The sequence below is a fragment of the Dipodomys ordii genome, unplaced genomic scaffold, assembly GCF_000151885.1.
Source record: "Dipodomys ordii isolate 6190 unplaced genomic scaffold, Dord_2.0 Scaffold6, whole genome shotgun sequence".
In the NCBI taxonomy this organism is placed as follows: domain Eukaryota; kingdom Metazoa; phylum Chordata; class Mammalia; order Rodentia; family Heteromyidae; genus Dipodomys; species Dipodomys ordii.
Genome location: NW_012267222.1, coordinates 17,326,422 through 17,349,476, shown reverse-complemented (window position 1 = coordinate 17,349,476; position 23,055 = coordinate 17,326,422). Strand labels below are relative to the sequence as shown.

Below are 23,055 nucleotides of genomic sequence, written 5' to 3'. Positions count from 1 at the left end.
ACTGGAGAGAAATAGAAGGAAAAAAAAAACCAGCAGGGATAGAGCAAGTTGGATCAGCTCAAGGTAGCAACTGACCTTAAGGGAGGTAAGGGATAGCTAGCTACAGTCCAGTCAGGTGGAACCTAACGGAAGTAGTTGGGACACTGGCGGGTAACCAGGTTCTAGGCTTAATCAAAGGCTTCCATGACTCCCGGCTCCAAGGGCCCTTGCTCAGTGACAGCCAAGTTCTGCTCCAGTTGGTCTAGGCTGGACATGCCCAGAATGACTGCATCCTCATGGGTGGCCTGTAGGGATACCATATTTCCAACATCTTCTACCTGCAGCTCAAGTCACTTGCCCCTCCCTGCCAGCATTGCCAATATTTTTCCTTATGCCTTTATCATTCCAGCAGGAATTGACTAGCCAAGTAAGATTGTAAGCCCCAGTACCATCATGCACACACATATAAAAAAACAAGGAGGGGGAAGTGGTTCTGTGGCTCAAGCAGTAGAGTTCTCACCTTGAGCTGAAGAGCACAGGACAGTGCCCAAGCCCTGAGTTCAAGCCCCATGACCGACAAAAAATAAAATATTAAAAAAAAAACGAGGGGCTGGGAAGGTGGCTCAGTGGTAGAGTACTTGCCTTGCATGCCTGAGGCCCTGGGTTCAATTCCTCAGCACCACATAAGCAAAAAAAAAAAGCCAGAAGTGGTGCTGTGGCTCAAGTGGTAGAGTGCTAGCCTTGAGCTGAAGAGCTGAGGGACAGGGCCCAGGCCCAGAGTTCAGGCCCCACGACCGGACCCAAAAATAAATATTCCACTCTAGGAATAGCTGTGCATAAATTGGCAGAATAAGTCTCCCCAAGACAAGTACCTCATATTAAAGCTGAAGTGATAATACTTAATAGGAAGTCTGTAACTTGGCCACCTGGACACATCAGAGGAAAATAAAGAGCCCTCCCAGGATAGAAGAGAATAGCTGGGGAGTCTTCAAGGCCCCATTCTCCACTCCCCCGCGCCCCCCACCCCCCGCCAGCACCCAGGACAGCGGGGCTACCTGCAGCCAGGAGTGGTGGTACAGCCACCTCAGGGCAGCCGAGGTCATGCTGGGGGCACTGGGGCCATAGGCGCCCTGCAGGGCCTTCACCAGGGCGATGGCCTTGAAGTGCTCCTCCTTCCAAAGGAGCTGAGCAGGATACAGAGGACGCAGGGTTCAGACCCCAGAGGACAGCCCAGTCTCTGGAGCCCTGAGAGACCGGGGTCCACTGGTGGGGGTTGGCATTCTGACCAGATTCCTAGGCACCTCACCAGGTGTTGGCTTTCATCTTGGGTGGAGACAGTGGAAGGAGCAAGAACTGATCTCCACAGAGGCACACCCCACCAGAAAGCTTCAGTCACGAAAATACACGAAGCTCACTGCTGATAACTGATGCGCCTCCACTTAAGACCGTGGACATTTCAACAGAAATAGCATGGGGACCTCCTGCAGGAAGCCTGGCTTGAAAGGCTCTTCCCTCCCACCAGCAAGGTCACACTGGGCCAGAAATGAACTCAGCAGACTTGTGCAAATTTAGCAACAGCAACTTTCTACAGTCCACAGAAAAGAATGGGAACAAACTGAATAGAGATGCCACAATCAATGCTAGAGTGAAGAGAAGCTGAAAGAATTCAGGAAGTTGACTCTGACTCTGGGTTATCAGTCTGAGCCCATGTGGGATACACAATAAGATCTGCTTTACACAAGACTCTAGGCTGGAAATGTGGCTTAGTGATAAAGTGCTTGCCTACCATGCATGAAACCCTGGGTTCGATTCCTTAGTACCACAGAAAAAGCCACAAGTAGCACTGTGGCTCAAGTGGATAGAGTGCTAGCCTTGAGCAAAAGAAGCTCAGGGACAGTGCCCAGGCCCTGAATTCAAGCCCCAGGACTGGCAAAAGAAAAAACAACAAGCCAGGCTCTGGTGTCTCACGCCTGTAATCCTAGCTACTTAAGAGACTGAGATCTGAGGATCACAGTTCAAAGCCAGACTGGGCTAGAAAGTCTGTGAGACTCTTACCTCCAATAAACTACTAGAAAACCAGAAGTGGCACTGTGGCTCAAGTGGTAGAGCACTAGCCTTGAACTGAAGAGCTGAGGGACAGCGCCCAGGCCCAGAGTTCAAGCCCCATGACCGACAAAAAAAAAACAACAATAACCAAAAAAAAAACACACAGGGCTGGGAAGTTGGCTCAGTGGTGGAGCGCTTGCCTTGCATGCCTGAGGCCCTGGGTTCGATTCCTCAGCACCACATAAGCAAAAAGAAAAAAAGCCAGAAGTGGCACTGTGGCTCAAGTGGTAGAGCACTAGCCTTGAGCTGAAGAGCTGAGGGACAGCGCCCAGGCCCAGAGTTCAGGCCCCACGACCGGACCCAAAAAACACACACACACACACACACACAACAGGACTCTGGTGGTTCCCACATGTAATCCTAGCTACTTAGAAGGCTAGATCTCACAACTGAGGTTTGAAACCAGCTCAGGCAGGAAAGTCTTTAAGTCTCTAATCTCCAACTAACTACTAAAAAACCAGAAATGGAGCTGTGCTTCAAGTGGTAAAGCAGTAACCTTTAGCATAAAAGCTCAGAGACAGTGCTAGGCCTGAAATCTAAACCACAAACCAGTTTAAAAATAAAAAATAAGGGGCTGGGAAGGTGGCTCAGTGGTAGAGTGCTTGCCTTGCATGCCTGAGGCCCTGGGTTCGATTCCTCAGCACCACATAAGAAAAAAGCCAGAAGTGGTGCTGTGGCTCAAGTGGTAGAGCACTAGCCTTGAGCTGAAGAGCTGAAGGACAGCGCCCAGGCCCAGAGTTCCGGCCCCACAACCGGACCCAAAAATAAATAAATAAATAAATAATTAAAAAAAAAGGGGCTGGGATGTAGTTCAGTGGCAAAGCGCTTGCCTAGCAAGTGCAACATCCTGGATTTGATCACCAGTACCAAAAAAGAAAAGACAAAAAAATACAGTTAAAAAAATAAAGGAATAAAAGAACCATCTCATAAAAACAAAACCAACAAAGTAATAGGAATACAAAATGAATTGGGTTTTGTGTGTGTGAGTGAGTGTGTGTGTTTGTGTTTACTAGAACAGGCTGGGCATTCCTTAGCTTTTTTGCTCTGTGCTATCACTCTCTCATTGTACCACACTTATATGTCCATGTTCAGAATTTTGGTGGTTAATTAGAGATAAAAGTCTCAGCTGGCTTCCAAGTGTGATCCTCAGATCTCAGCCTCCTGAATGGCTAGGATTATAGGCACAAGCCACAGGTGCTGACTAAAAGAATTGTTTTTAAAAGGACATGTTGAAATTTCTTTAACAATCCTTTTTTAGGGAGTGAAGAATACTGATGATCTCCTGCTATACCAGTGAGCCACACCACCAAAACAAAATTTACAATAAGGTAAAGAGGAAGGGAAAAAAAAAGGTAGAGGAAAAAAGAAAAGGAAGGGAAGTGGATATTCTCAAGAGCAGAGACACAAATGGCAATTTTCCTGCCCAGAGCTCACAACACTCAGACTCCCTGTACCCCAGGTGGCATGGCCAATTCCAAACCCCAGGCTCTGCTAAGTCTATCCAGGCTGGATCCAGTGTGTGCAGCAGGGCATCTTCCCAGAAGAGAGACTCAGTGCCACAGACAGCACTGACACCAGGAATTCTCAGGGCCTGGAGCATCCCCAGAGATTCATGACAACAACCGAGGAAGACCAGGAACCCAGGTCACAGCACCCAGGAAGGAGCCAGCACTGGCACAGCAGGCCTTCTGTACCTCCAAGTAAGGGACCCTCACTTCTTTCCATGCAGACTCCTCCCCCAGGGCTCACCGATTCCAGTACATCTCAGCCTGGATGTAACCAAAGAAGCGGCTCTCAGGCTGCTTGCTGTCCTTGTCCTCATAGCTGTATTTGCCTGTCAGCAGGCCACCTGTGGAAGCCCCCAGATCATTGGGGATCCCTCAGAATTCTGGGCTGAGGGAGGACAGGGCAAAGGATTGAGGACACATCACGGACTTCATTGCATTCCTCAGCTTTACATTTCCTCCTTGCATGCCTGGCTGTGCTGGGCATCCACCAGGCCAGGAATGCAAACACCCCTCACCCCAGCCCCAGGTGCTGTGTCCATGCAGCCCATACCAGCCAAAGGGTTGAAGGCATAGAACCTCAGTCCAAAGTGTCTGAGGCAGGGGAAGAGCTCCGTTTCTACCTGCCGGGTGATGAGGGAGAGGGTGAGGAGTCAAGAGGAGGGACCCCTTGAAAAACCCTCAGCTCAGACCTAAACAATCCTAGCACCCTGACAATCAGGACACCCACATAGCAACAGGAGGCAGGGGCTGAAAAATTCATCCTGCAGCCAGCACCTGTAATCATCTACCAAATGCAGTAGGTGATAGATTCCAGACTCACTAAGGCAAAAGGATAACACCCTGCCCTCTGATTCTGGGGACAGGTCTAGGCTGGGGCTGGAACTCAGCACCTCACTCATGCTTGACAAGCTTTACCTCTGAACCATGACTCAGCCACTTTGTGTATTGCTGATGTTTGAGACAGGGTCTCTCACAGGCCACCCTGGACGGTGATGCTCCTATTTGAGCTTCTCTTTTTTTTTTTTTGTCGGTCGTAGGCCTTGAACTCTGGGCCTGGGCGTTGTCCTTCAGCTCTTCAGCTCAAGGCGAGCACTCTACCACTTGAGCTACAGCGCCACTTCCGGTTTACTGGTGGTTTATTGGAGATAGGAGTCTCACGGTCTCTCCTGCCCGGGCTGGCTTTGAACCGCGATCCTCAGATCTCAGCCTCCTGAGTAGCTAGGATTACAGGCGTGAGCCACCAGCACCCGGCTTATTTGAGCTTCTCTTAATCACTGGGATGAGTCACATGCCTCCATGCCCAGACATCTCATCTCCCTCGCATCTTGAGATAGCAGGCACACAACACACAATCCAGCCATTTGCTGCAATGAAGTCTCCCAAACTCCTGTTCCTAGAACAGCCTCCTAATCTGCACCTCCCAAGGAGCTAGAATTAGAGGCTTGAGTCACCATGCCTGGCCACCCTTCAGGACATTACAGTAAGGTCGAGTGCAAACAGGTGGGAAGGAGTAGAGACAGGATCACGGTGAACTGGGGACTCCTGGAAGAAGTGCCTGGCTCCCAGCACTGAACACACATTCCTGAATGAATGGGCAGGAGAGGTTGAAACAGAGCCTGAGAGCTCAGGGGTCTGGAGATGTGGGGGGAGGGGGGCTGGGGGGGGAGCTCCCAGAAGAGCCACCTGAGGGAGCCCTGCAGGCTGAGGTGCAGAGCCAGGCTTGGAAGTAAGGAACCAAGCTGTGCACTCAGGCAGAAAGTGGGCAGCTGCCTGCTGGCCAGGCTAAGGAACTTTTTTTTTTCTTGGGTCCGGTCATGGGGCCTGACCTCTGGGCCTGGGCGCTGTCCCTCAGCTCTTCAGCTCAAGGCTAGCACTCTACCACTTGAGCCACAGCGCCACTTGTGGCTTTTTTTTCTGCTTATGTGGTGCTGAGGAATCGAACTCAGGGCCTTAAGCATGCAAGATGAGCGCTTACCACTTAGCCACCTTCCCAGCCCAAGGCTGAGGAACTTTGTCCTCCTCTGAGGGCACTTGCGAGCCAGGCACAGGCTCTGGGCAGAGGAGCCGCTGCCCTGTAGAGGGCACAGGAGGCAGGCTGAGGGGAAAGATCAGCCAAGCCCTGCAGTCCATGGCCTGGGCACCCTGGCACACCAGGTACCCCTCACCTGATACACAGTGGGCATAATCCAGCCATTGCTCTTGCAGAGGGTACAGATCTCTGCCACTTCCCAGGAGGCGTAGTTGGAGAGGCCAAGCTCCACAAACTTGCCCTGCAGGGGAGAGGTAAGGTCACAACTCTGTACAACCCAGGACGCTAGGCAGGGGAGGTGGGAGCAGGGACCCCGGGGCTGGGGTCTTCCCAGCTCTGCCCTGGGTGCTCTGGTTCCCCCTCTTTGCTGGTAGAGGGAGGATGGGAAGAGAGGAGAGCCCTCCCTCCTGGAGCTCTGGAGACCCTCTCCCACCTCCTGGTGCAGCTGGTGTCTCCTCCACAGGGGTGCTTGGTTCAGGCAGGTGGAGGTAGAAGAGGTCCACTGGGGGACACTGCAGCTGCTTCAGTGATGTCTCCAGCTGGAACTGGATATTACAGGCTTTAGGGACTTCCCAGCCAATGGAATGTTTTGGTGGCAATTTTCACTTTGAGGAGACAAAAATGGAAGTTCAAACTACTTAACAAGCATCAGAAAGGGCATTTAGAGCCATGTCTAGAAACAGGTGTGGGTTCAAATCCTAGCTCTCAGTAATCACTCCTAAGCTACTGAATCTCTAGGAGTCTTAATCCTTTCCACTGTAAGTAAAAACAGAACTGGTAATAATATCTCATAGGTGGTCCTGAGGGTGTTTTTTTGTTTTGGGTTTTTTTTTTTTTTGCCCTTTTTTCTTTCATCAGGACTAAGATGTGACTTCAGAGCCACCCACTTGCTAAGCAAGTGCTCTAACTGCTGAGTCACACCTTTACATCTGGATTTATTTTCATTTCTGAGACTGAACTCAGATCTGGGTAGAAAGGGTTCTGCCACCTCAGTCAAACTCTGGCCCTTTTATTGCCTTTGGTTTGTTTTTACCTAGTATCTGATTGTGGCACTGTGGCTTAAGTGGTAAAGTGATTGCCTTGAGCTGACAAGCTCAGAGGCAGCTCCCAGGCCCAGAGTTCAAACCCCACAACCAAAAAAAAAAAAAAAAAAAAGATAGTATCTGCCACAACCAACAAAAAAAAAAAAGATAGTATCTGATGCTTTGGCTGGGATGGATTTGGACTGAAATCTTCCTATCACTGTCACCTGAGCAGCTGGAATTACAGGCATGCACCACCACATACCTTAAAAAACATTAAAGACCATTGGAAAAGGTGCTTTTTAGGAACTGCTGAGGTCCTCACTATAGCATTTAACCATGCTGCACCTGCAGTGCCAGGCCTGGCACTGGGCTGGCAGAGGTAGCAGCTCCCTGCCCTCAAGCACTCACAGCCTAAAGGCCACTCTGGACAAGGCCGGCAGGGGAAAGCACATGGCTCCTGAGGAGCCAGGAGCACAGAGGTGTGAGCGCCTGCGGTCTCTGAGCTGTCCTGAGATGCTCACTCTGCAGATCCAAGGCAGGTCAGAAGCCTCCAGCTGAGAAAAGTGGGGGATCATTCCAGAGAGAGGCTCAGTGGCTTTACCAGTCCAAGAGCAAGGATGCCCTGTGTGGACACATGCCTGCCAGGTCACCTATCAGGTGTGGGTGGACAAGGCAAGAAAAGGGCACAGGCAGGTGCCAAAAGACCCTGGGCACTGGTGGACTGAGGACGTTAGAAGCTGTCAGGCCCTCTGAATGCTTTTCAGATGGGAGCTTGGTGGTCAGTTATGGGTGTGGAAGGTGAGTCCAAGTGCAGCATGGGTGAAGCACAGGTCTGGCCAGAACAGTGAGGAGCACTGGGTGCCTGTAGCTCACACCTGTAATCCTAGCTACTCAGGAGGCTGAGATCTGAGGATTCCAGTTTGAAGCTAGCCTGGTCTGGAAAGCCTGTGAGACTTTTATCTCCAAATAACCACCAGAAAATTGGAAGTAGAGCTGAGCGGTGGTTCAAAGATGTAGAGCACTAGCTTTGAGCAAAAGAGCTCAGAGACTGGACCTGTGCTGAGTTCAAGCCCCATGACTGAGGAAGGAAGGAAGGAAGAAAGGAAGGAAGGGGGGGCTGGGAAGGTGGCTCAGTGGTAGAGCGCTTGCCTTGCATGCCTGAGGCCCTGGGTTGGATTCCTCAGCACCACATAAGCAAAAAGAAAAAAGCCGGAAGTGGCGCTGTGGCTCAAGTGGTAGAGCGCTAGCCTTGAGCTGAAAAGCTAAGGGACAGCGTCCAGGCCCAGAGTTCAGGCCCCACAACTGGACCCAAAAAAAAAAGAAAAGAAAGGAAGGAAGGGAGGGAGGGAGGGAGGCAGAAAGGACAGAGAGAGAAAGAGAGAGAAACTGCCTGCCTGCAAACTTGGCCCTTCTGGAAAGTGAGGACTTTAACCAGAGCCCTGTGGTCCCTGGAAAGAGCAGGTTTGAGGAAACATACATTCTATCCTTTCCCTTCCTCTTCCTATCTGACATCTATAGACTTTGATACCACTAGCCTCACTTCAAGAATGGAATGGAAGCCAGGCGCCAGTGGCTCATACCTGTAATCTTACCTACTCAGGAGGCTGAGATCTGGGGATCACGGTTCAAAGCCAGCCAGGGCAAGAAAGGCTGTGAAACTCTTCAATAAAACCACCAGAAAACCAGAAGTGGCGCTGTGGCTCTAGTGGTAGAGCTCTAGGTTTGAGCTGAATTGCTTAGGCCCAGAATTCAAGCTCCATGACCAACAACAACAACAAAAAGAATGGGAAGAAGAAATTAGAAAAGCAAAATCAGAAATAAAATAAGATTTCTCACTGGATAACCAAGGAATCTGGAAAGAGTGTGCACTGATCTGTACACATGTATTTGCACTCTACCATGCTGTGAGAAAGTTTCCCCAGACTCAGTTTCCTGTGTGTTATGGTTAGGGATCAACTGAGTGGAAGAACAAACCAAACCTGGGCGCTGGTGGCTTATATCTGCAATCCTAGCTGCTGAGGAGGCTGAGATCTGAAGATTGCACTCCAAACTCAGCCCTGAGTAGGAAAAACAATGAGACTCTTACCTCCAGTTAACCACCAGAAAACCAGAAATTGTGCTGTGGCTCAAAGTGGTAAGAGTACTAGCCTTCAGCAAAGGAATTCAAGGAGAACATCTAGGCCCTGAGTTCAAGCCTCAGGAGTGACAAAAAAAAAAAAAAGCACAGGATACAGGGCCCGGGCCCTGTTTTTTAGCTTTGGGCTCAAGGCTAATACTCCTAGTGCTTTAGCTACAGCTCCACTTCTTGAACACATTAAGTCATAGCCCCCTCTTATAACCTTTTGAGTTCAGAAAAAAATTAATAAAAATTAAAAAATAAAAGCCAGGCGGCAGTGGCTCACACCTGTAATCCTAGCTACTCACGAGGCTGAGATCTGAGAATCTCAGTTCAAAGCCAGCTTGGACAGGAAAGTCTGTGAGACTCTTAAACTCCAGCTATCCACCAAAAAACCAGAAGTGGTGCTGTGGCTCAAGTGGTAGAACGCTGGCCCTGATCTGAAGAACTGAAGGACAGTGCCCAGGTCCAGAGTTCAAGCCCCACAACCAACCAAAAAAAAGCGAGAGGCTGGGAAGGTAGCTCAGTGGTGGAGTGCTTTCCTTGCATGCATGAGGCCCTAGGTTGGATTCCTCAGCACCACATAACCAGAAAAAGCCGGAAGTGGTGTTATGGCTCAAGTGGTAGAATGCTAGCCTTGAGCTAGGGGACAGCACCCAGGCCCAGAGTTCAGGCCCCACAACTGACAAAAAAAAAAAAAAAAACAACGCCCCACACACACACAAAAAAGCTAGATATGGATCAGAACTAGGAAGCCTACCTAGCAAGCACAAGGCCCTGAGTTCAAACTTAGTATCAACAAGTTCTTTAGGTATGTCCTCCTCTTCATTCTTCTCTTCTACTTTTTTCTTTTGATCATCAGTTCTTGCTATGTTGCCTCGGCTGTCCTTTAACTTAGGATCTTCCACCTCAGTAGCTGGGATCACAAGCATCCGTTTAACTGCACTGGTGAAGCAGCAATAGGTACTTGGGTTGTCAATACCCCATAGCGATCTGGTTCCAGGCTAGATCAAGATGGGGAAGGTGGTGAAAAGGCGAGGACAAACAATATCCAGTTAGTTGTCTGATGGAGGTTGCCTGGGGAAATTAGCTTCAGAGCTCTGGAGAAAGAACGGAGGTCAGGGCTCCAGGAGGCAGATGGAGCTGGACCCCCCAGGAGCAATCTGAGAGGTCAGGGACCAGCTTTGTCTCTGCCCCAGGCCACCCAAGATGGTCTCGGACTGGCCGTCCTTGTACGAAAAGGCCGTGTCCAGCTCCGTGGGGTCGCGCTCCAGGAAGGAGCGCACCGCTGCAGCGCTGGCAGACGGGTCCAGGCGGCTCCCCATCAGCATAGTGCCCAGCACCATGGCGGGCCGAGCCTGAGACACCGTCTGGTCCAGGCTGGGGGCGGCTGCAGCAGCGGGAGAGGATGGAGGTGGAGTTGAGGGTTCAGCCCCAGTTGTGTGAACTTCTAAACCCTGTACAGCGCTGACCTGGCCACGCCCATCGGGGGTGTGGCCCTCCAGGGCGGGACCAATGGCGGAGGGGCAGGAGTATGTAGCTGGGTTCTCACGCCACACCGATGCCCCCCCTTCTCCCCACCCACCAGTGATCTGGGAGATATGGTCTTGGGCGCGAACCCCAAGTCCCAAGTTCTAGAATTTTGGACTCCCCTGCCACGCTGTCCCTCTACTGTCTGCCTACCTTCTGAGCTGCCCGGGAGGTCTCTTATCTCTTCCCGGACGCTGGAAAGACTTTAGGGGCTGTGGCATGACCTAGGGGTCCCCTACTTTAGGGTTCTAGAGTTTCTGCTGGTCCAGAGCCCCAGACAGCCACATAGTGGCTGTCAACCTTGGCTTCCATCTACCTGTCACACTGGAAGGCAAAATAAAGACTTTGGTTCAGGACTGGAGTCTGGCTCAGGTGGTAAGAGTGCCAAATAGGTACCAAGCCACTGAATGGTACACCACTTCTGTCTCCACAATGCCCCACTGATCACCAAGGCTGAAGACAAAGTGCTCACTACAGTACTGGCCTCCAACATAACCCACCAAATATATTGGGGGGGGGGAGGACAACACACAGACCCAGTTTAATTTTAAAAATTACTAGCCAGGCACTGGTGGCTCATGCCACCCAGAAGGCTGAGATCTGAGGATTACAGCCAGCACAGGCAGGAAAGTCTGTGAGATTCTTTTTTGTTGTTGTTGGTTGTGAGGTTTGAACTCATGGCCTGGGCACTGTCTCTGAGCCTCTTTGTGCCCAAGGCTAGCGTCTACCACTTGAGCCACAGCGCCACTTCTGGTTTTTGAGTGGTTAACTGGAGATAAGAGTCTCATGGTCTTTCCTGCCTAGGCTGGCTTTGAAGCAAGATCCTCAGATCTCAGCCTCCTGGGTAGCTAGGATTACAGGGATGTGCCACCAGCACCAGCACTGGCCCAGATGAGAGTCTTATCTCCAATAAACTACCAGAAAACCAAAAGTGGCACTGTGGCTCAAAGTAGTAGAGCTCTAACCTTGAGCAAAAAAGCTCAGGGACAGTGCCCAGGCCATGAGTTCAAGCCTCATGAAAACCACAACAACAAAATTACTGTTACATTGTCAGTGGGTCATATAAGGCAAGACATATTGAAAGTATTCGCTAAAATAATTGTTTTTCAGCCTGGAGCCCATGGCTCATGCATGTAATCCTAGCTACTCAGAAGACTGAGATCTGAGGATCGCAGTTAGAAGCCATCTCAGACAGAAAACTCCCATTGAGACTCTTATCTCCAATTAACGCTAGTCTTGAGCACAAAGTCCTCAGGGACAGTGCCCGTGCCCTGAGTTCAAGCCCTACAGCTGACAAAAAATAAAAAAATGTTTTTCTCTTTTGGTGAAACTAAGGAAAATATCTTTTTTTTTTTTTTGTCGGTCGTGGGGCCTGGGCCTGGGCGCTGTCCCTCAGCTCTTCAGCTCAAGGCGAGCACTCTACCACTTGAGCTACAGCGCCACTTCCTGTTTTCTGGTGGTTTATTGGAGATAGGAGTCTCACGGTCTCTCCTGCCCGGGCTGGCTTTGAACCGTGAACCTCAGATCTCAGCCTCCTGAGTAGCTAGGATTACAGGCGTGAGCCACCAGCGCCTGGCTTAAGGAAAATATCTTATGCAATAAATGGTACCAAGAAAACTAGCTACCTACATCCAGGAGACTGAAACTGGGCCACTCTCTCCCTCTGTTCAAAATCAGCTCCAAAGGGACCAAAGATCTCAATGTAAAGTGTGAAACCACTACAAAAAACTGGAGGGACACTCTGGAAGGTATAGACACAGAGGATTATTTTCTCTGTAAGGCTCCAATAGTCCACCAGGAAATAAGCACAAGAATGCACAAATGGGAATACATTAAATTTAAAAAATTCCATGCAGCAAGAGAGATACGAGAGCCAAGAGAGAACCCATAGAGGGAGAGAAAATCTTGCACAGCTACTCAACCAGATAAAGGATTCATATTGAGAACAAAGAGCTCAAAAACTTAAATAGTAAAAAACATATAACCCAAATAATAAGTAAAATAATTAGGCAGTCCTCAGAAGACATATAAATGGCTAATAGATACAGGAAAAAGTGTTTAATATGCTGGGTGCTGGTGTCTCACACCTGTAATCCTAGCTACTTAGGAGGCTGAGATCTGAGGATCACAGTTTAAAGCCAGCCTGGGCAGGAAAGTTTGTGAGACTCTTATCTCCAATGAACCACCAGAAAAACTGGAAGTGGTGCTGTGGCTCAAATAGTAGAGTGCTCACCTTGAGCTGAAGAGCTGAGGGACAGCGCTTAGGACCAGAGTTCAAGCCCCACAACTGAACAGAAGAAGGAGGAGGGGGAGGAGGAAGATGAGGAGGAGGAGAAGGAAGACAAGGAGGAGGAGGAGGAAGACAAGGAGGAGGAGGAGGAAGACAAGGAGGAGGAGGAGGAAGACAAGGAGGAGGAGGAGGAAGACAAGGAGGAAGATGGGGAGGAGGAAGGAGGAGGGGGAGGAGGAGGACAACGATGACAAAGAAGAAGAAAAGAAAAAGTGTTTAATGTGCATTGCCATAAAGGAAATGAAGATCAAAACTGGACTGACTTTCCACTTCAACCCAGTTTAACTGACAGAAGAAACACCACCAAGTGCTGGTAAGTATGGATGCGTGGGGAGGATCCCTTTTACGCTGCAGGTGGATGTATAAACGTGCAGCCACTATGGAACTCAGAATGGAGATTTCTCAAAAGATGGAAACTAGACCCTCTTTCTTGAGCCCTTCCATACCACTCGGGAATAGATCTGAAGGAATGTAACTCAATATACAACAGAGATACATGCATATCATGTCCCTTGGGTATTGTTCACAATAGCCAAACTGGACACAGAAGTGTCCAAAAACTGATGAATGAATAAAAAAATAAGTTATGTGTAGTATACCATGGAATACTATTCAACCTTCAAGAAAATGAATTATATCATTTGCAGGAGTGATCGATTAAGCCAAGTTAAAGAGCTAAATATTGCATGCTTTTGCTCAATTGTAGAATCTAGATTTTAAAGAAACACACAGTCTCAAATACAGAACATGAATGCAGCTGTGGGACTGTTTGGGGGGAAGGAGGAACAAGGAGACCCCACATCCCTCCAGCACTCTCCCTCCAGAATTTCTTCCTCTGTGTCATGTGAAATGTTATTTTTTAAAACCATATATGGGGCTGGGAAGGTGGCTCAGTGGTAGAGCGCTTGCCTTGCATGCATGAGGCCCTGGGTTCGATTCCTCAGCACCACATAAGCAAAAAGAAAAAAAACCAGAAGTGGCGCTGTGGCTCAAGTGGTAGAGCGCTAGCCTTGAGCTGAGGAGCTGAGGGACAGCGCCCAGGCCCAGAGTTCAGGCACTACGACCGGACCCCCCCAAAAAAATAAAAATAAAATAAAACCATAGATATCCCAGAGTTCAAGCCCCATGATCGACCAAAAAAAAAAATACCTAAAATTTTGGGGCTGGGAAGATGGCTAAGTGGTAGAGCACTTGCCTTACATGTTTGAGGCCCTGGGTTCAATTCCTCAGCACCACATAAGCAGAAAAGGCTGGAAGTGGCGCTGTAGCTCAAGTAGTAGAACGCTAGCCTTGAACAGAAGAGCTGAGGGACAGCATCCAGGCCCAGAGTTCAGGCCACACGACCGACCAACAAAAAAGTAAATAAATAAAATAAAACCATAGGGGCTGGGAAGGTGGCTCAGTGGTAGAGCGCTTGCCTTGCATGCCTGAGGCCCTGGGTTGGATTCCTCAGCACCGCATAAGCAAAAAGAAAAAAGCCGGAAGTGGCGCTGTGGCTCAAGTGGTAGAGCACTAGCCTTGAGCTGAAGAGATGAGGGACAGTGTCCAGGCCCAGAGTTCAGACCCCACGACTGGACCCAAAAAAAATAAAAAATAAAAATAGGGCTGGGAAGGTGGCTCAGTGGTAGAGCGCTTGCCTTGCATACATGAGGCCCTGGGTTCGATTCCTCAGCACCACATAAGCAAAAAGAAAAAAAAATAAAAATAAAATAAAACCATAGATACAAGTCTCAGTCCCTGTGAGTGGCTTAGTCAAATTAACTGATCTAACACCAGATACTCATACAGGAAAACCATTGCCCTGCCATACCCATGCTGAACACAGGGGTGAGGGAAATTTGGAACAGTAGGAAGATGGGGAATCCCAACCACACAGAGATGAGCTCTGTCTCCAGAGTAGAGAGGAAAGGATATAATAAGTGCTAATGCCTTTTAAAAATGCAAGTTGAGCCAGGCACCAGTGGCTCACGCCTGTAATCCTAGCTACTCAGGAGGCTGAGATCTGAGGATCGAGGTTCAAAGCCAGCCTGGGCAGGAAAGTGTGAACCTCTTATCTCCAACTAACTACCAGAAAACTGGAAGTGGCACTGTAGCTCAAGTGGAAGAGCGCTCGCCTTAAGCTGAAGAGCTGAGGGACAGCACTCAGGCCCAGAGTTCAAGCCCCATGACCGACCCAAAAAAAAAAAAAAAGCAAGTTAAGCAGGGCACCACTAGCTCACATCTATAATTCTAGCTACTCAGGAGGCTGAGATCTGAGAATCACAGTTCAAAGACAGCCCAGGCAGAGAAGTCTACAAGACCCTTATCACCAGTTAACAACCAAAAAGCTGGAAGTGGAGTTGTGGCTCAAGTGATGAGTGCCTGCCTTATGCAAAAAAAGCTAAAGAAAAGTATCCCAGGGCTGGGAAGGTGGCTCAGTGGTAGAGCACTTGCCTTGCATGCATGAGGCTCTGGGTTCGACTCCTCAGCACCACATAAACAAAAAGAAAAAAGCCGGAAGTGGTGCTGTGGCTCAAGTGGTAGAGCGCTAAACTTGAGCTGAAGAGCTGAGGGACAGGGCCCAGGCCAAGAGTTCAGGTCCCATGACCAGACCCCAAAAAAATTTAAAAAATAAAAAAATAAAAGTATCCCAGCTTTGGATTCAAGCACACGCTGTACTAGTACTGGCACACACACACACAAAAAAAAAACTTTGCAAAGATGACAACAGATATTAGTGTACTAATATTTTTATATTCATTAATAAAATAATCTAGAGGAACTTCAAATAACCCACTGACAGGGAAAGAATGCATCACATGTACTTTGCCAGGTTCAAGCATTTAGAATTTCACCTTTGGCTTGAAAAAATATTGCAAAGAGACACTAGTAAAACTCAAGATCCCATGCCAAGAGCCAGTTTGGGCAGCAGTTCAGCACTAGTGTTCAGGGTGGTGCAGCAAGTTGCCCAGTTTTACTTAGGCTGCAAGGTCCAGTAACTTCACAACTACTGTGATCTTTTTCTGCCCAGTGTGGTTATACTGAGAAACCACTGTATTTATCCTTGAAGGAAGAGAGTATTTCTTCCTCTAATGGTTGTGGTTCTGTGCTAATTCCTGACTTGTACAGGCAGTTTGTCTGTATTTAGGAGAGGAACTCCAGGCAGTGCTGAGTACTTATAAGCAGAAAGTCAAAGCTTTTGTACTTTGCTCAAAAAGTTGTTAATGCTGCCAGGTACCAGTGGTTCACACGTGTAACCCTAGCTGCTACTCAGGAGGCTGAGCTCTGAAGTTCACAGGTTGAAACTAGCTTGGGCAGGAAAGTCAATGAGCCCCTTATTTCCAATTAACCACCAAAATGCCTGAAGTGGAGCTGTGGCTCAAGTGGTAGAATGCCGGCTACCACTGAAGGACAGTATCCAGGCAGAGTTCAAGACCCAGGACAATGACAAAAATAAAATGTAAATGTACCTCCTAGTAATGAAGTTCAGTAAAGGACTGGCCATCCCACTGCAGCCACGGAAATGTTCTCATGTTCATTTTAGTCCCAAGCCTCAAGTACTCTTCACCCACAAGCCACAGTGAGATGAATTTCCATTAAATACTGCTGGAGACAATCTGCCCCAACTGTATCATAAACCAAAGCTACTTTCTCAGTTTCTTGTCTATATTTCCTCCCTTAAGGTAGGTTATTACATCAGCACAGAACAATTATTCCAGTAGCAATAGTGAGTGAAAGACAAAGGGCTAGTTACCTAATTATATAATAACCACTGGCTTCATTTCTCAGGCAAGCTGTTAAAATCACTTATCCACAATGTTTATCAATATTTAACGCCATGGGGAAAGTACTTTCTCTGGCTGCATGAAAGGCAGCAAAGTTCTGAATTGGCATGAGTGTTTTAAAATTACATATATAATTACATTGAGGCTCATCCAGGGCTTACGCATGCTAGGCCAGTGCTCTACCATTGAGCAACTCCTTCAGCAATATAATTGTATTTTTTGTCGGCTGTGGGGTTTGAACTCAGGGCTTGGGTGCTGTCCCTGAGCTTCTTTTGCTCAAGGCTACCACTTGAGCTGTAGCTCCACTTCCAGCTTTTTTTGTGTATGTGGTTCTGAAGAATAGAATCTTGGGTTTCATGCATGCTAAGCAAGCACTCTACTATTAAGACACAATTCCAGCCCTGCAATTTTCTGTGTGCACGTGCATGTGTCTCAGGTGTGGGGCCTAGGTGCTGTCCATAAGCTCTTCAGCTAAAGGCTACTGCTCTGCCACTTTGAGTCACAGCACCACTTCCTGTTTTCTGATGGCTAATTGGAGATAAGTCTCACCAACTTTCCTGCCTGGGCTGGCTTTGAACCGAGATTCTCAGTTCTCAGCCTCTTCAGTAGCTAGGATTATAGGCATGAGCCACTGGCGCCTAGGTTGTGATTTTTTTCTTTCATTTTTGGTCGGTTGTGGGGCTTGAACTTTGGGCCTGAGCATCGTCCCTGTGCTCTTTAGCTCCACTCTACCACTTGAGCCACAGTTTTTCTGGTGGTTCAGTGGAGGTAAGAGTCTCACAAACTTTCCTGCCTGGGCTGGCTTTGAACTGCAACCTTCAGATCTCAGCCTCCTGAGTAGTTAGAATTACAGGCTTGAGTCACCAGCACCTGGCCATTTTTTCTTTTTTTGTTGGTTGTGGGGCTTGAACTCTGGGCCTGGGTGCTGTCACTATGATCTTCAGCTCAAGGTGAGCGCTCTACCACATGAGCCACTTCTGGTTTTCTAGTGGTTTATTGGAGATAGGAGTCTCACGGTCTCTCCTGCCCGGGCTGGCTTTGAACCCCGATCCTCGGATCTCAGCCTCCCGAGTAGCTAGGATTACAGGCGTGAGCCACCAGCGCCCGGCTGTTTTTTTAAATATGTTCTCACTGTTACCTAGTCTGCCCTTGCATCAGCCTCCTGAGTAGCTGCAATTATACCCCAGCTAATTGAAAACTTTTGAAGTAGAAAGTTGTGTCTGAAGATTATCACTTTATCTCTACAATTTAGAAGGTTCATCTACATATCACTGACACCTTTCTTGTTGGTGGTTGTTCCTTCTGGATTTTTTTGGAGACTGGATATTGCTGTGTGGCCCACTTTGGCCTGGGACTCCCATTCCCTTGGTTTGGCCTCCAGTGCTGGTCTAACTGGCATCTTCCTTTTTTTTAATTCTTGACTGGGACTCATATTCATTATCCGATGCTTTTGCTTACTGGCTGACTCTCAGCTACTGGAGCTATGCCTCCAACTTTTTTTATTTTTTAATTAGTCCTAGGACTTGAACTTAAGGCTTGGGGTCTGTCTCTAGCTTCTTTTGCTCAAATGTAGTACTGTATCATTTGAGCCACAGTGCCACTTCTGGCCTTTTCTCTTTACATATCACTGAGGAACTGAACCCATGCCTTTTTATACATGTCCCATGAGACAGCATAGCTACTGATGTGTTCCTATTGGAACTAGAGCAGCAGAATGAGAGCTACTGGGTCACTGGCATTCAGTGCTGACAAAGCCAGTTGGCCATTTGTACTTAAGCTTCAAGGTCCATGGCTCTGTTTGCTGCCATTTGGGCCATTTTTCCTTTTTAACTGTTATGAATTACAATGATGCTGCTCTCAGGTGAATGTGCTTGTTTGGACGCTAGGTCTCTTCATCTCCAGGGTATGAACCGAAGGGCTGCAACAGCTCACTCAGGTGAATGTTTGCATTTTTCTAGAACCCAAATTCGTTACTCCATCTGAAGTCCTACCAGGACTGGAGGAAAGTTCCAGCTTCTCCAAACCTTTGTCAGTTGCTAATGACATGTTTTTAACTCTGCCCAATTGCATGGGTGAGAACTAGTTCTATTTTCTTTTCCTGGATGAGTAATGATGTTGTGGTGCTTTCCATGTGCTGATTGGCCAACTGAGTGTCTTCTTTGAGGATTTTGATTCAGTCTTTGCCAATATTTGGGAGGCTGGATTACTTGAGCCTAGGAATTTGAGACCAATCTGAGCAACAACAGAAGAGTCTCAAACTCCCCCCCCCAAATGTCCACGGTATGTAGGAAGGATTTTTCACATTCTTCTACTTGTTTGTGGGGAGTCTAATTGTAGTTTCTGCTTGGGTTGTTTCATTTCTGAGCATTTAGTGAGGTGATTCTGAATGAGAGAAAATCTACTGCAAGGTGCCCAGTGCTTTTCTTCTACTGTGTAGCACAGTGAGTCAGGACAACTGAGAACAAGGAAGGAGAGCTCCTTGTGAGGGCAGTGAGCTCCTGAGACCCTTCCACCACCTTTGCCTCCTGGAGCCCCCAGCTCATGGTTCTGCCCCTTTTTTGTGGGTACCCTGGCAGGGTAAGGAACAGGTGGTGAGAAGCAGAAAAGACAAGGTATGGTTCACCCCAGGGCTAGGCTGAGACCGGCCAGGTGCTTGCTTTATTTGGACAGGAAATGCTAGTGTCGGACTTGGTTTCATCCTTTCTATGTTCTGAAGGCAGCTAGGAGCAGGGCCCAAATTTAGAAAAATACTGTTTAGATGTCATCACCTAGCGGAAGTACTTGGGACACTCGTGGGCAACCAGGTGCCAGGCTCGATCAAAGGCTTCCACGACAGCCGGCTCCAGGGGCCCTTGCTCAGTGGCTGCCAAGTTCTGGTTCAGCTGCTCTGGGCTGGACATGCCCAGGATGACCGCATCCCCGTGGGCAGCCTGCGTGGGGAAACAGCCAGATTTCAACATGTTCTGCTGCTCTGTGGGCTCCAGATACCTGTCTTGCTGGCCTAGCCCTATCAAGATTCTCAATCTGTGCTTTGATAGTCACTCCTATATAAATGTTCACCTTGTCTTCCCCTCACCCCCATCCCCTGATCATCCACAAAGACCTGAGTGAGATCTGTCACCCTCTTTAACCTGAGACCCAATCCTCATTGTGGTCAGAAGACAGAAAAGCTGTGCTGAGCACTTGGAGCCATTTACTGAGCAGCATGCACATGGCAGACACTATGCAGCTATCTGAGGCACAAGTCAGAAGCTCTACTAGGAAGCCACAGGCCCCTGACAGAAAAGAACACCCAAGCTGGGTGCTGGTGGCTCACTCCTATAGTCCTATCCACTCAGAAGGCTGAGATCTGAGGATCACGGTTCAAACCCAGCCCAGGCAGGAAAGTCTATGATACTCTTATTTCCAATTAACCACCAGAAACCTGGTGGTGAGAGGCTCAAAGTGATATAGAGTGCTAGCCTTGAACAAAAAGAGCTCAGGGACAGTTCCCAGGCCCCAAGATAAAGCCTCATGACTGACAAAAAAAAAAAAAAAAAGAACACCCAGCCACTAAAGGAGTGAGTCATGGGTTTTGCAGTTAATCAAGTACAATGTTTAGGACTTCCGCACCCTTAATAGCGGTATGCACTCCAACTTTTTCATCAATAAGGGACAGTTGTAACTTCTAAGTTCTAAGGGAACTAAGTCCCCAGTTTTAAGACTCATTATGCACATGGCACTTGGACACCATCAGGATCAATGGGAACAGAGGCCATGAGAAGTGTAAGAGAAACTTCAGAAGATAAAGTCATCTAACAGTCACCCTGAGCCACACAGAAGGCTACCTGCAGCTGGGAGTGGTGGTACATCCACCGCAGGGCGGCCGAGGTCATGCTGGGGGCACTGGGGCCATAGGCGGCCTGCAGGGCCTTCTCCACCAGGGCGATGGCCTTGAAGTGCTCCTCCTTCCAGAAGCTGAGTGGGGAGAGAGTGGTACAGGGGTCAAGACCTTGGGCATCACACGGAGGGTCAGAACCAAAGGGCTAAGCAGGACAGGTAGCCCCACCCCAAGTTCTTCTGCAGCACCGCTGGGTAATGTCCTCTCTAGCAAAGGATTGCCTCCTCTATAGGGCCAGACTACGCAGGCTGCCGGCCCCTCAGAAGCAGCAGTGATGCAGTGGTACAGACCACTCTGGCTCACCGGTTCCTGTAGGTCTCGGCCCAGCTATTCCCGAAGAAGCGGCCCTCAGGCTTCTTGCTGTCCTTGTCTTCATACTTATACTTGCCTGTCAGAAGACCACCTGAGGGAAGGCTGCAATCAGAACCCTTGCCCAGATGCTTCCCATAAGATGCTGGATCCTCCACAGCTGTGGGCTGGGGGAAGGGGATTTCCAGGAGGTAGAGGGGGCTCAGCCCAGCCTCTTTATTTATTTATTTATTTATTTTTGGGTCCAGTCGTGGGGCCTGAACTCTGGGCCTGGGCGCTATCCCTCAGCTCTTCAGCTCAAGGCTAGCGCTCTACCACTTGAGCCACAGCGCCACTTCCAGCTTTTTTTTCATTTTGCTTATGTGGTGCTGGGGAATCGAACCCAGGGCCTCATGCATGCAAGGCAAGCACTCTACCACTAAGCCACCTTCCCAGCCCCTCAGCCCAGCCTCTTAGCAAAGCTTGCTTCCCAGGATTTGGCATCCACCAGGCCAGGATTGCTTCCTCCTCCCACCCCCTACAGGTGCTGTGTCCATGCAGCCCATACCAGCCAAAGGGTTGTAGGCATAGAACCTCAGTCCGAAGTGTCTGAGGCAGGGGAAGAGCTCTGTTTCCACCTGTCGAGTGGTGGCGTTGTACATTCCCTGCAAGGAGAAGGACAGGGAGATAGAATGGACATGTGATGGGAGCAGAACTACTCAGTCTTTTTCTTTCTTAAACAAAATAGAACAAAACCCAAATACTTTACTTTAGAGGCTTTTTGGAGGCAAAAACTACCTTCCAATTCCTGGGCTTAAATGATCCTTCTGCCTCAATCCCCCAAGTGGTTGAAACTACAGGACCTTACCATTATACCTGACAGTATGTTTTTTTATGTGTGTGCTCGTTCTGGGTCTTGAACTCAGGGCTTTGTTTTCTTGTTGGGCTTTTTCACTCACTATGGCACTCTGCCATACCTCTAGTTCAGCTTGTTTTTGCTGGCCAATTGGAGATGAGTCTCATGGACTTTTCTGTGGCTAGTCTGGGAAAAAAGTTCATGATAACTCATCTCAATATAAAAAGGCTGAGCGTGGTGATATACACCTGTAATCCTTGTCATTTCAATTATAGCTGGAAGCATAAAAAGGTAGACTGCGATCCAGGACCACCAAAGACAAAAACAAGATCCTAGCCGGGCGCAAGTGGCTCACGTCTGTAATTCTAGCTACTCAAGAGGCTGAGATCTGAGGATCACGGTTCAAAGCCAGCCCGGGCAGGAAAGTCGTGAGACTCATCTCCAATAAACGACTAGAAAACTGGAAGTGGAGCTGTGGCTCAAGCGGTAGAGTGCTCGCCTTACGCTGAAGAGCACAGGGACAGCTTCCAAGCCCAGAGTCCAATCCCCATGACCAACCAAAAAAACCAAGACAACAACAACAACAAAAAAACCCAAAAAACAAGATCCTACCTCAAAAATAATCAGAGCAAAAAGGGCTGGGAACATAGCTCAAGTGGTAAAGCACCTGTCCAGTAAGTGCAAAGTCCTGAGTTCAAACTCTAATACTGCCATAAATAAACAAGTACTCTGAATCTATACTAGCCCAGGACTCCAGCAGTTACTTCTAAAATCACTAGTGGGCCTGGCATTGGTGGCTCATGCCTGTAATCCTAGCTACTCAGGAGGCTGAGATCTGAGGATCCTGGTTCAAAGCCAGCCCAGGCAGGAAAATCCATGAGACTCTTATCTCCACGTAACCACTAGAAAACTGTAAATGTCACTGTGGCTCAAGTGGTAGAGCTCTTTCCTTGAGCTGAAGAGCTGAAGGACAGAGCCCAGGCCTAGAGTTTTAAGCCTCAAGTCTGACCAAAAAAAAGAGAGAGAGAGAAAAAATAAAGTAAAATCACTAGTAGTGGTACAGAGTGTGGGGAAGTATCTAGGAAGGGAAACTGGCCTGGATTCCTCATTCTACAAATTGTGTGTAGACTCCAGCTACAGGCCAGACACTGCATTTACAACCACTGGCAAGTCTAGAATAAAGTCTCCACCTCCAAAAGATGTTATAGTCAATTTAAAAATACAGGCTGAGCCGGGCGCCTGTGGCTCATGCTTGTAATCCTAGGTACTCAGGAGGCTGAGATCTTCAGATCAAAGTTCAAAGCCAGCCCGGGCAGGAAAGTCCGTGAGACTCTTATCTCCAATAAACCACTAGAAAACCAGAAGTGGAGCTGTGGCTCAAGCGGTAGAGCACTCGCCTTGAGCTGAAGAGCGCAGGGACAGCGCCCAGGCCCAGAGTTCAAGCCCCACAACAGACCAAAAAAAAAAAAAAAAGGAAAGAAAAAAGAAAAAAAGACAATGACATTTGGAGAGCGGAAGCTCCTGGGGTTGGGCTTTCCTGGGAAGAGATGTCTGAGGGAGCCCTGAGCACTTCCCCCAGAGGAGAGTTGCAGGCTGAGGTGCAGAGCCAGGCTTGGAAGTAAGGAACCAAGCTGTGCACTCAGGCAGAAAGTGGGCAGCTGCCTGCTGGCCAGGCTAAGGAACT

General features: G+C 48.7%; 1 protein-coding gene and 1 pseudogene across 1 annotated transcript; both read right to left on the bottom strand.

Moving 5' to 3' along the window:
* Positions 1 to 122: 122 nt before the first annotated feature.
* LOC105998045 lies at positions 123 to 14,397 on the bottom strand (annotated as a pseudogene).
* Positions 14,398 to 18,960: 4,563 nt separating this feature from the next.
* On the bottom strand, positions 18,961 to 21,370 carry LOC105997006 (aflatoxin B1 aldehyde reductase member 2). The gene is made up of 4 exons (XM_013031276.1): positions 21,084 to 21,370; positions 20,531 to 20,630; positions 20,175 to 20,304; positions 18,961 to 19,277 (listed from the first exon to the last, which is right to left on the bottom strand). Exons 1-4 carry the CDS (start codon positions 21,175 to 21,177, stop codon positions 19,116 to 19,118), a joined length of 486 nt encoding a protein of 161 aa, XP_012886730.1. The 5' UTR covers positions 21,178 to 21,370; the 3' UTR covers positions 18,961 to 19,115.
* Positions 21,371 to 23,055: the final 1,685 nt, after the last annotated feature.

Excerpts from the sequence above, each read along its gene's own strand:
- LOC105997006 (XM_013031276.1), bottom strand. The coding sequence starts at position 21,177 with ATGTACAACGCCACCACTCGACAGGTGGAAACAGAGCTCTTCCCCTGC. Across the intron at positions 20,631-21,083 it reads TGCCTACAACCCTTTGGCTG|GTGGTCTTCTGACAGGCAAG; the intron begins GTATGGGCTGCA and ends GCCTTCCCTCAG. Across the intron at positions 20,305-20,530 it reads GCCGAGACCTACAGGAACCG|CTTCTGGAAGGAGGAGCACT; the intron begins GTGAGCCAGAGT and ends CTCCCCACTCAG.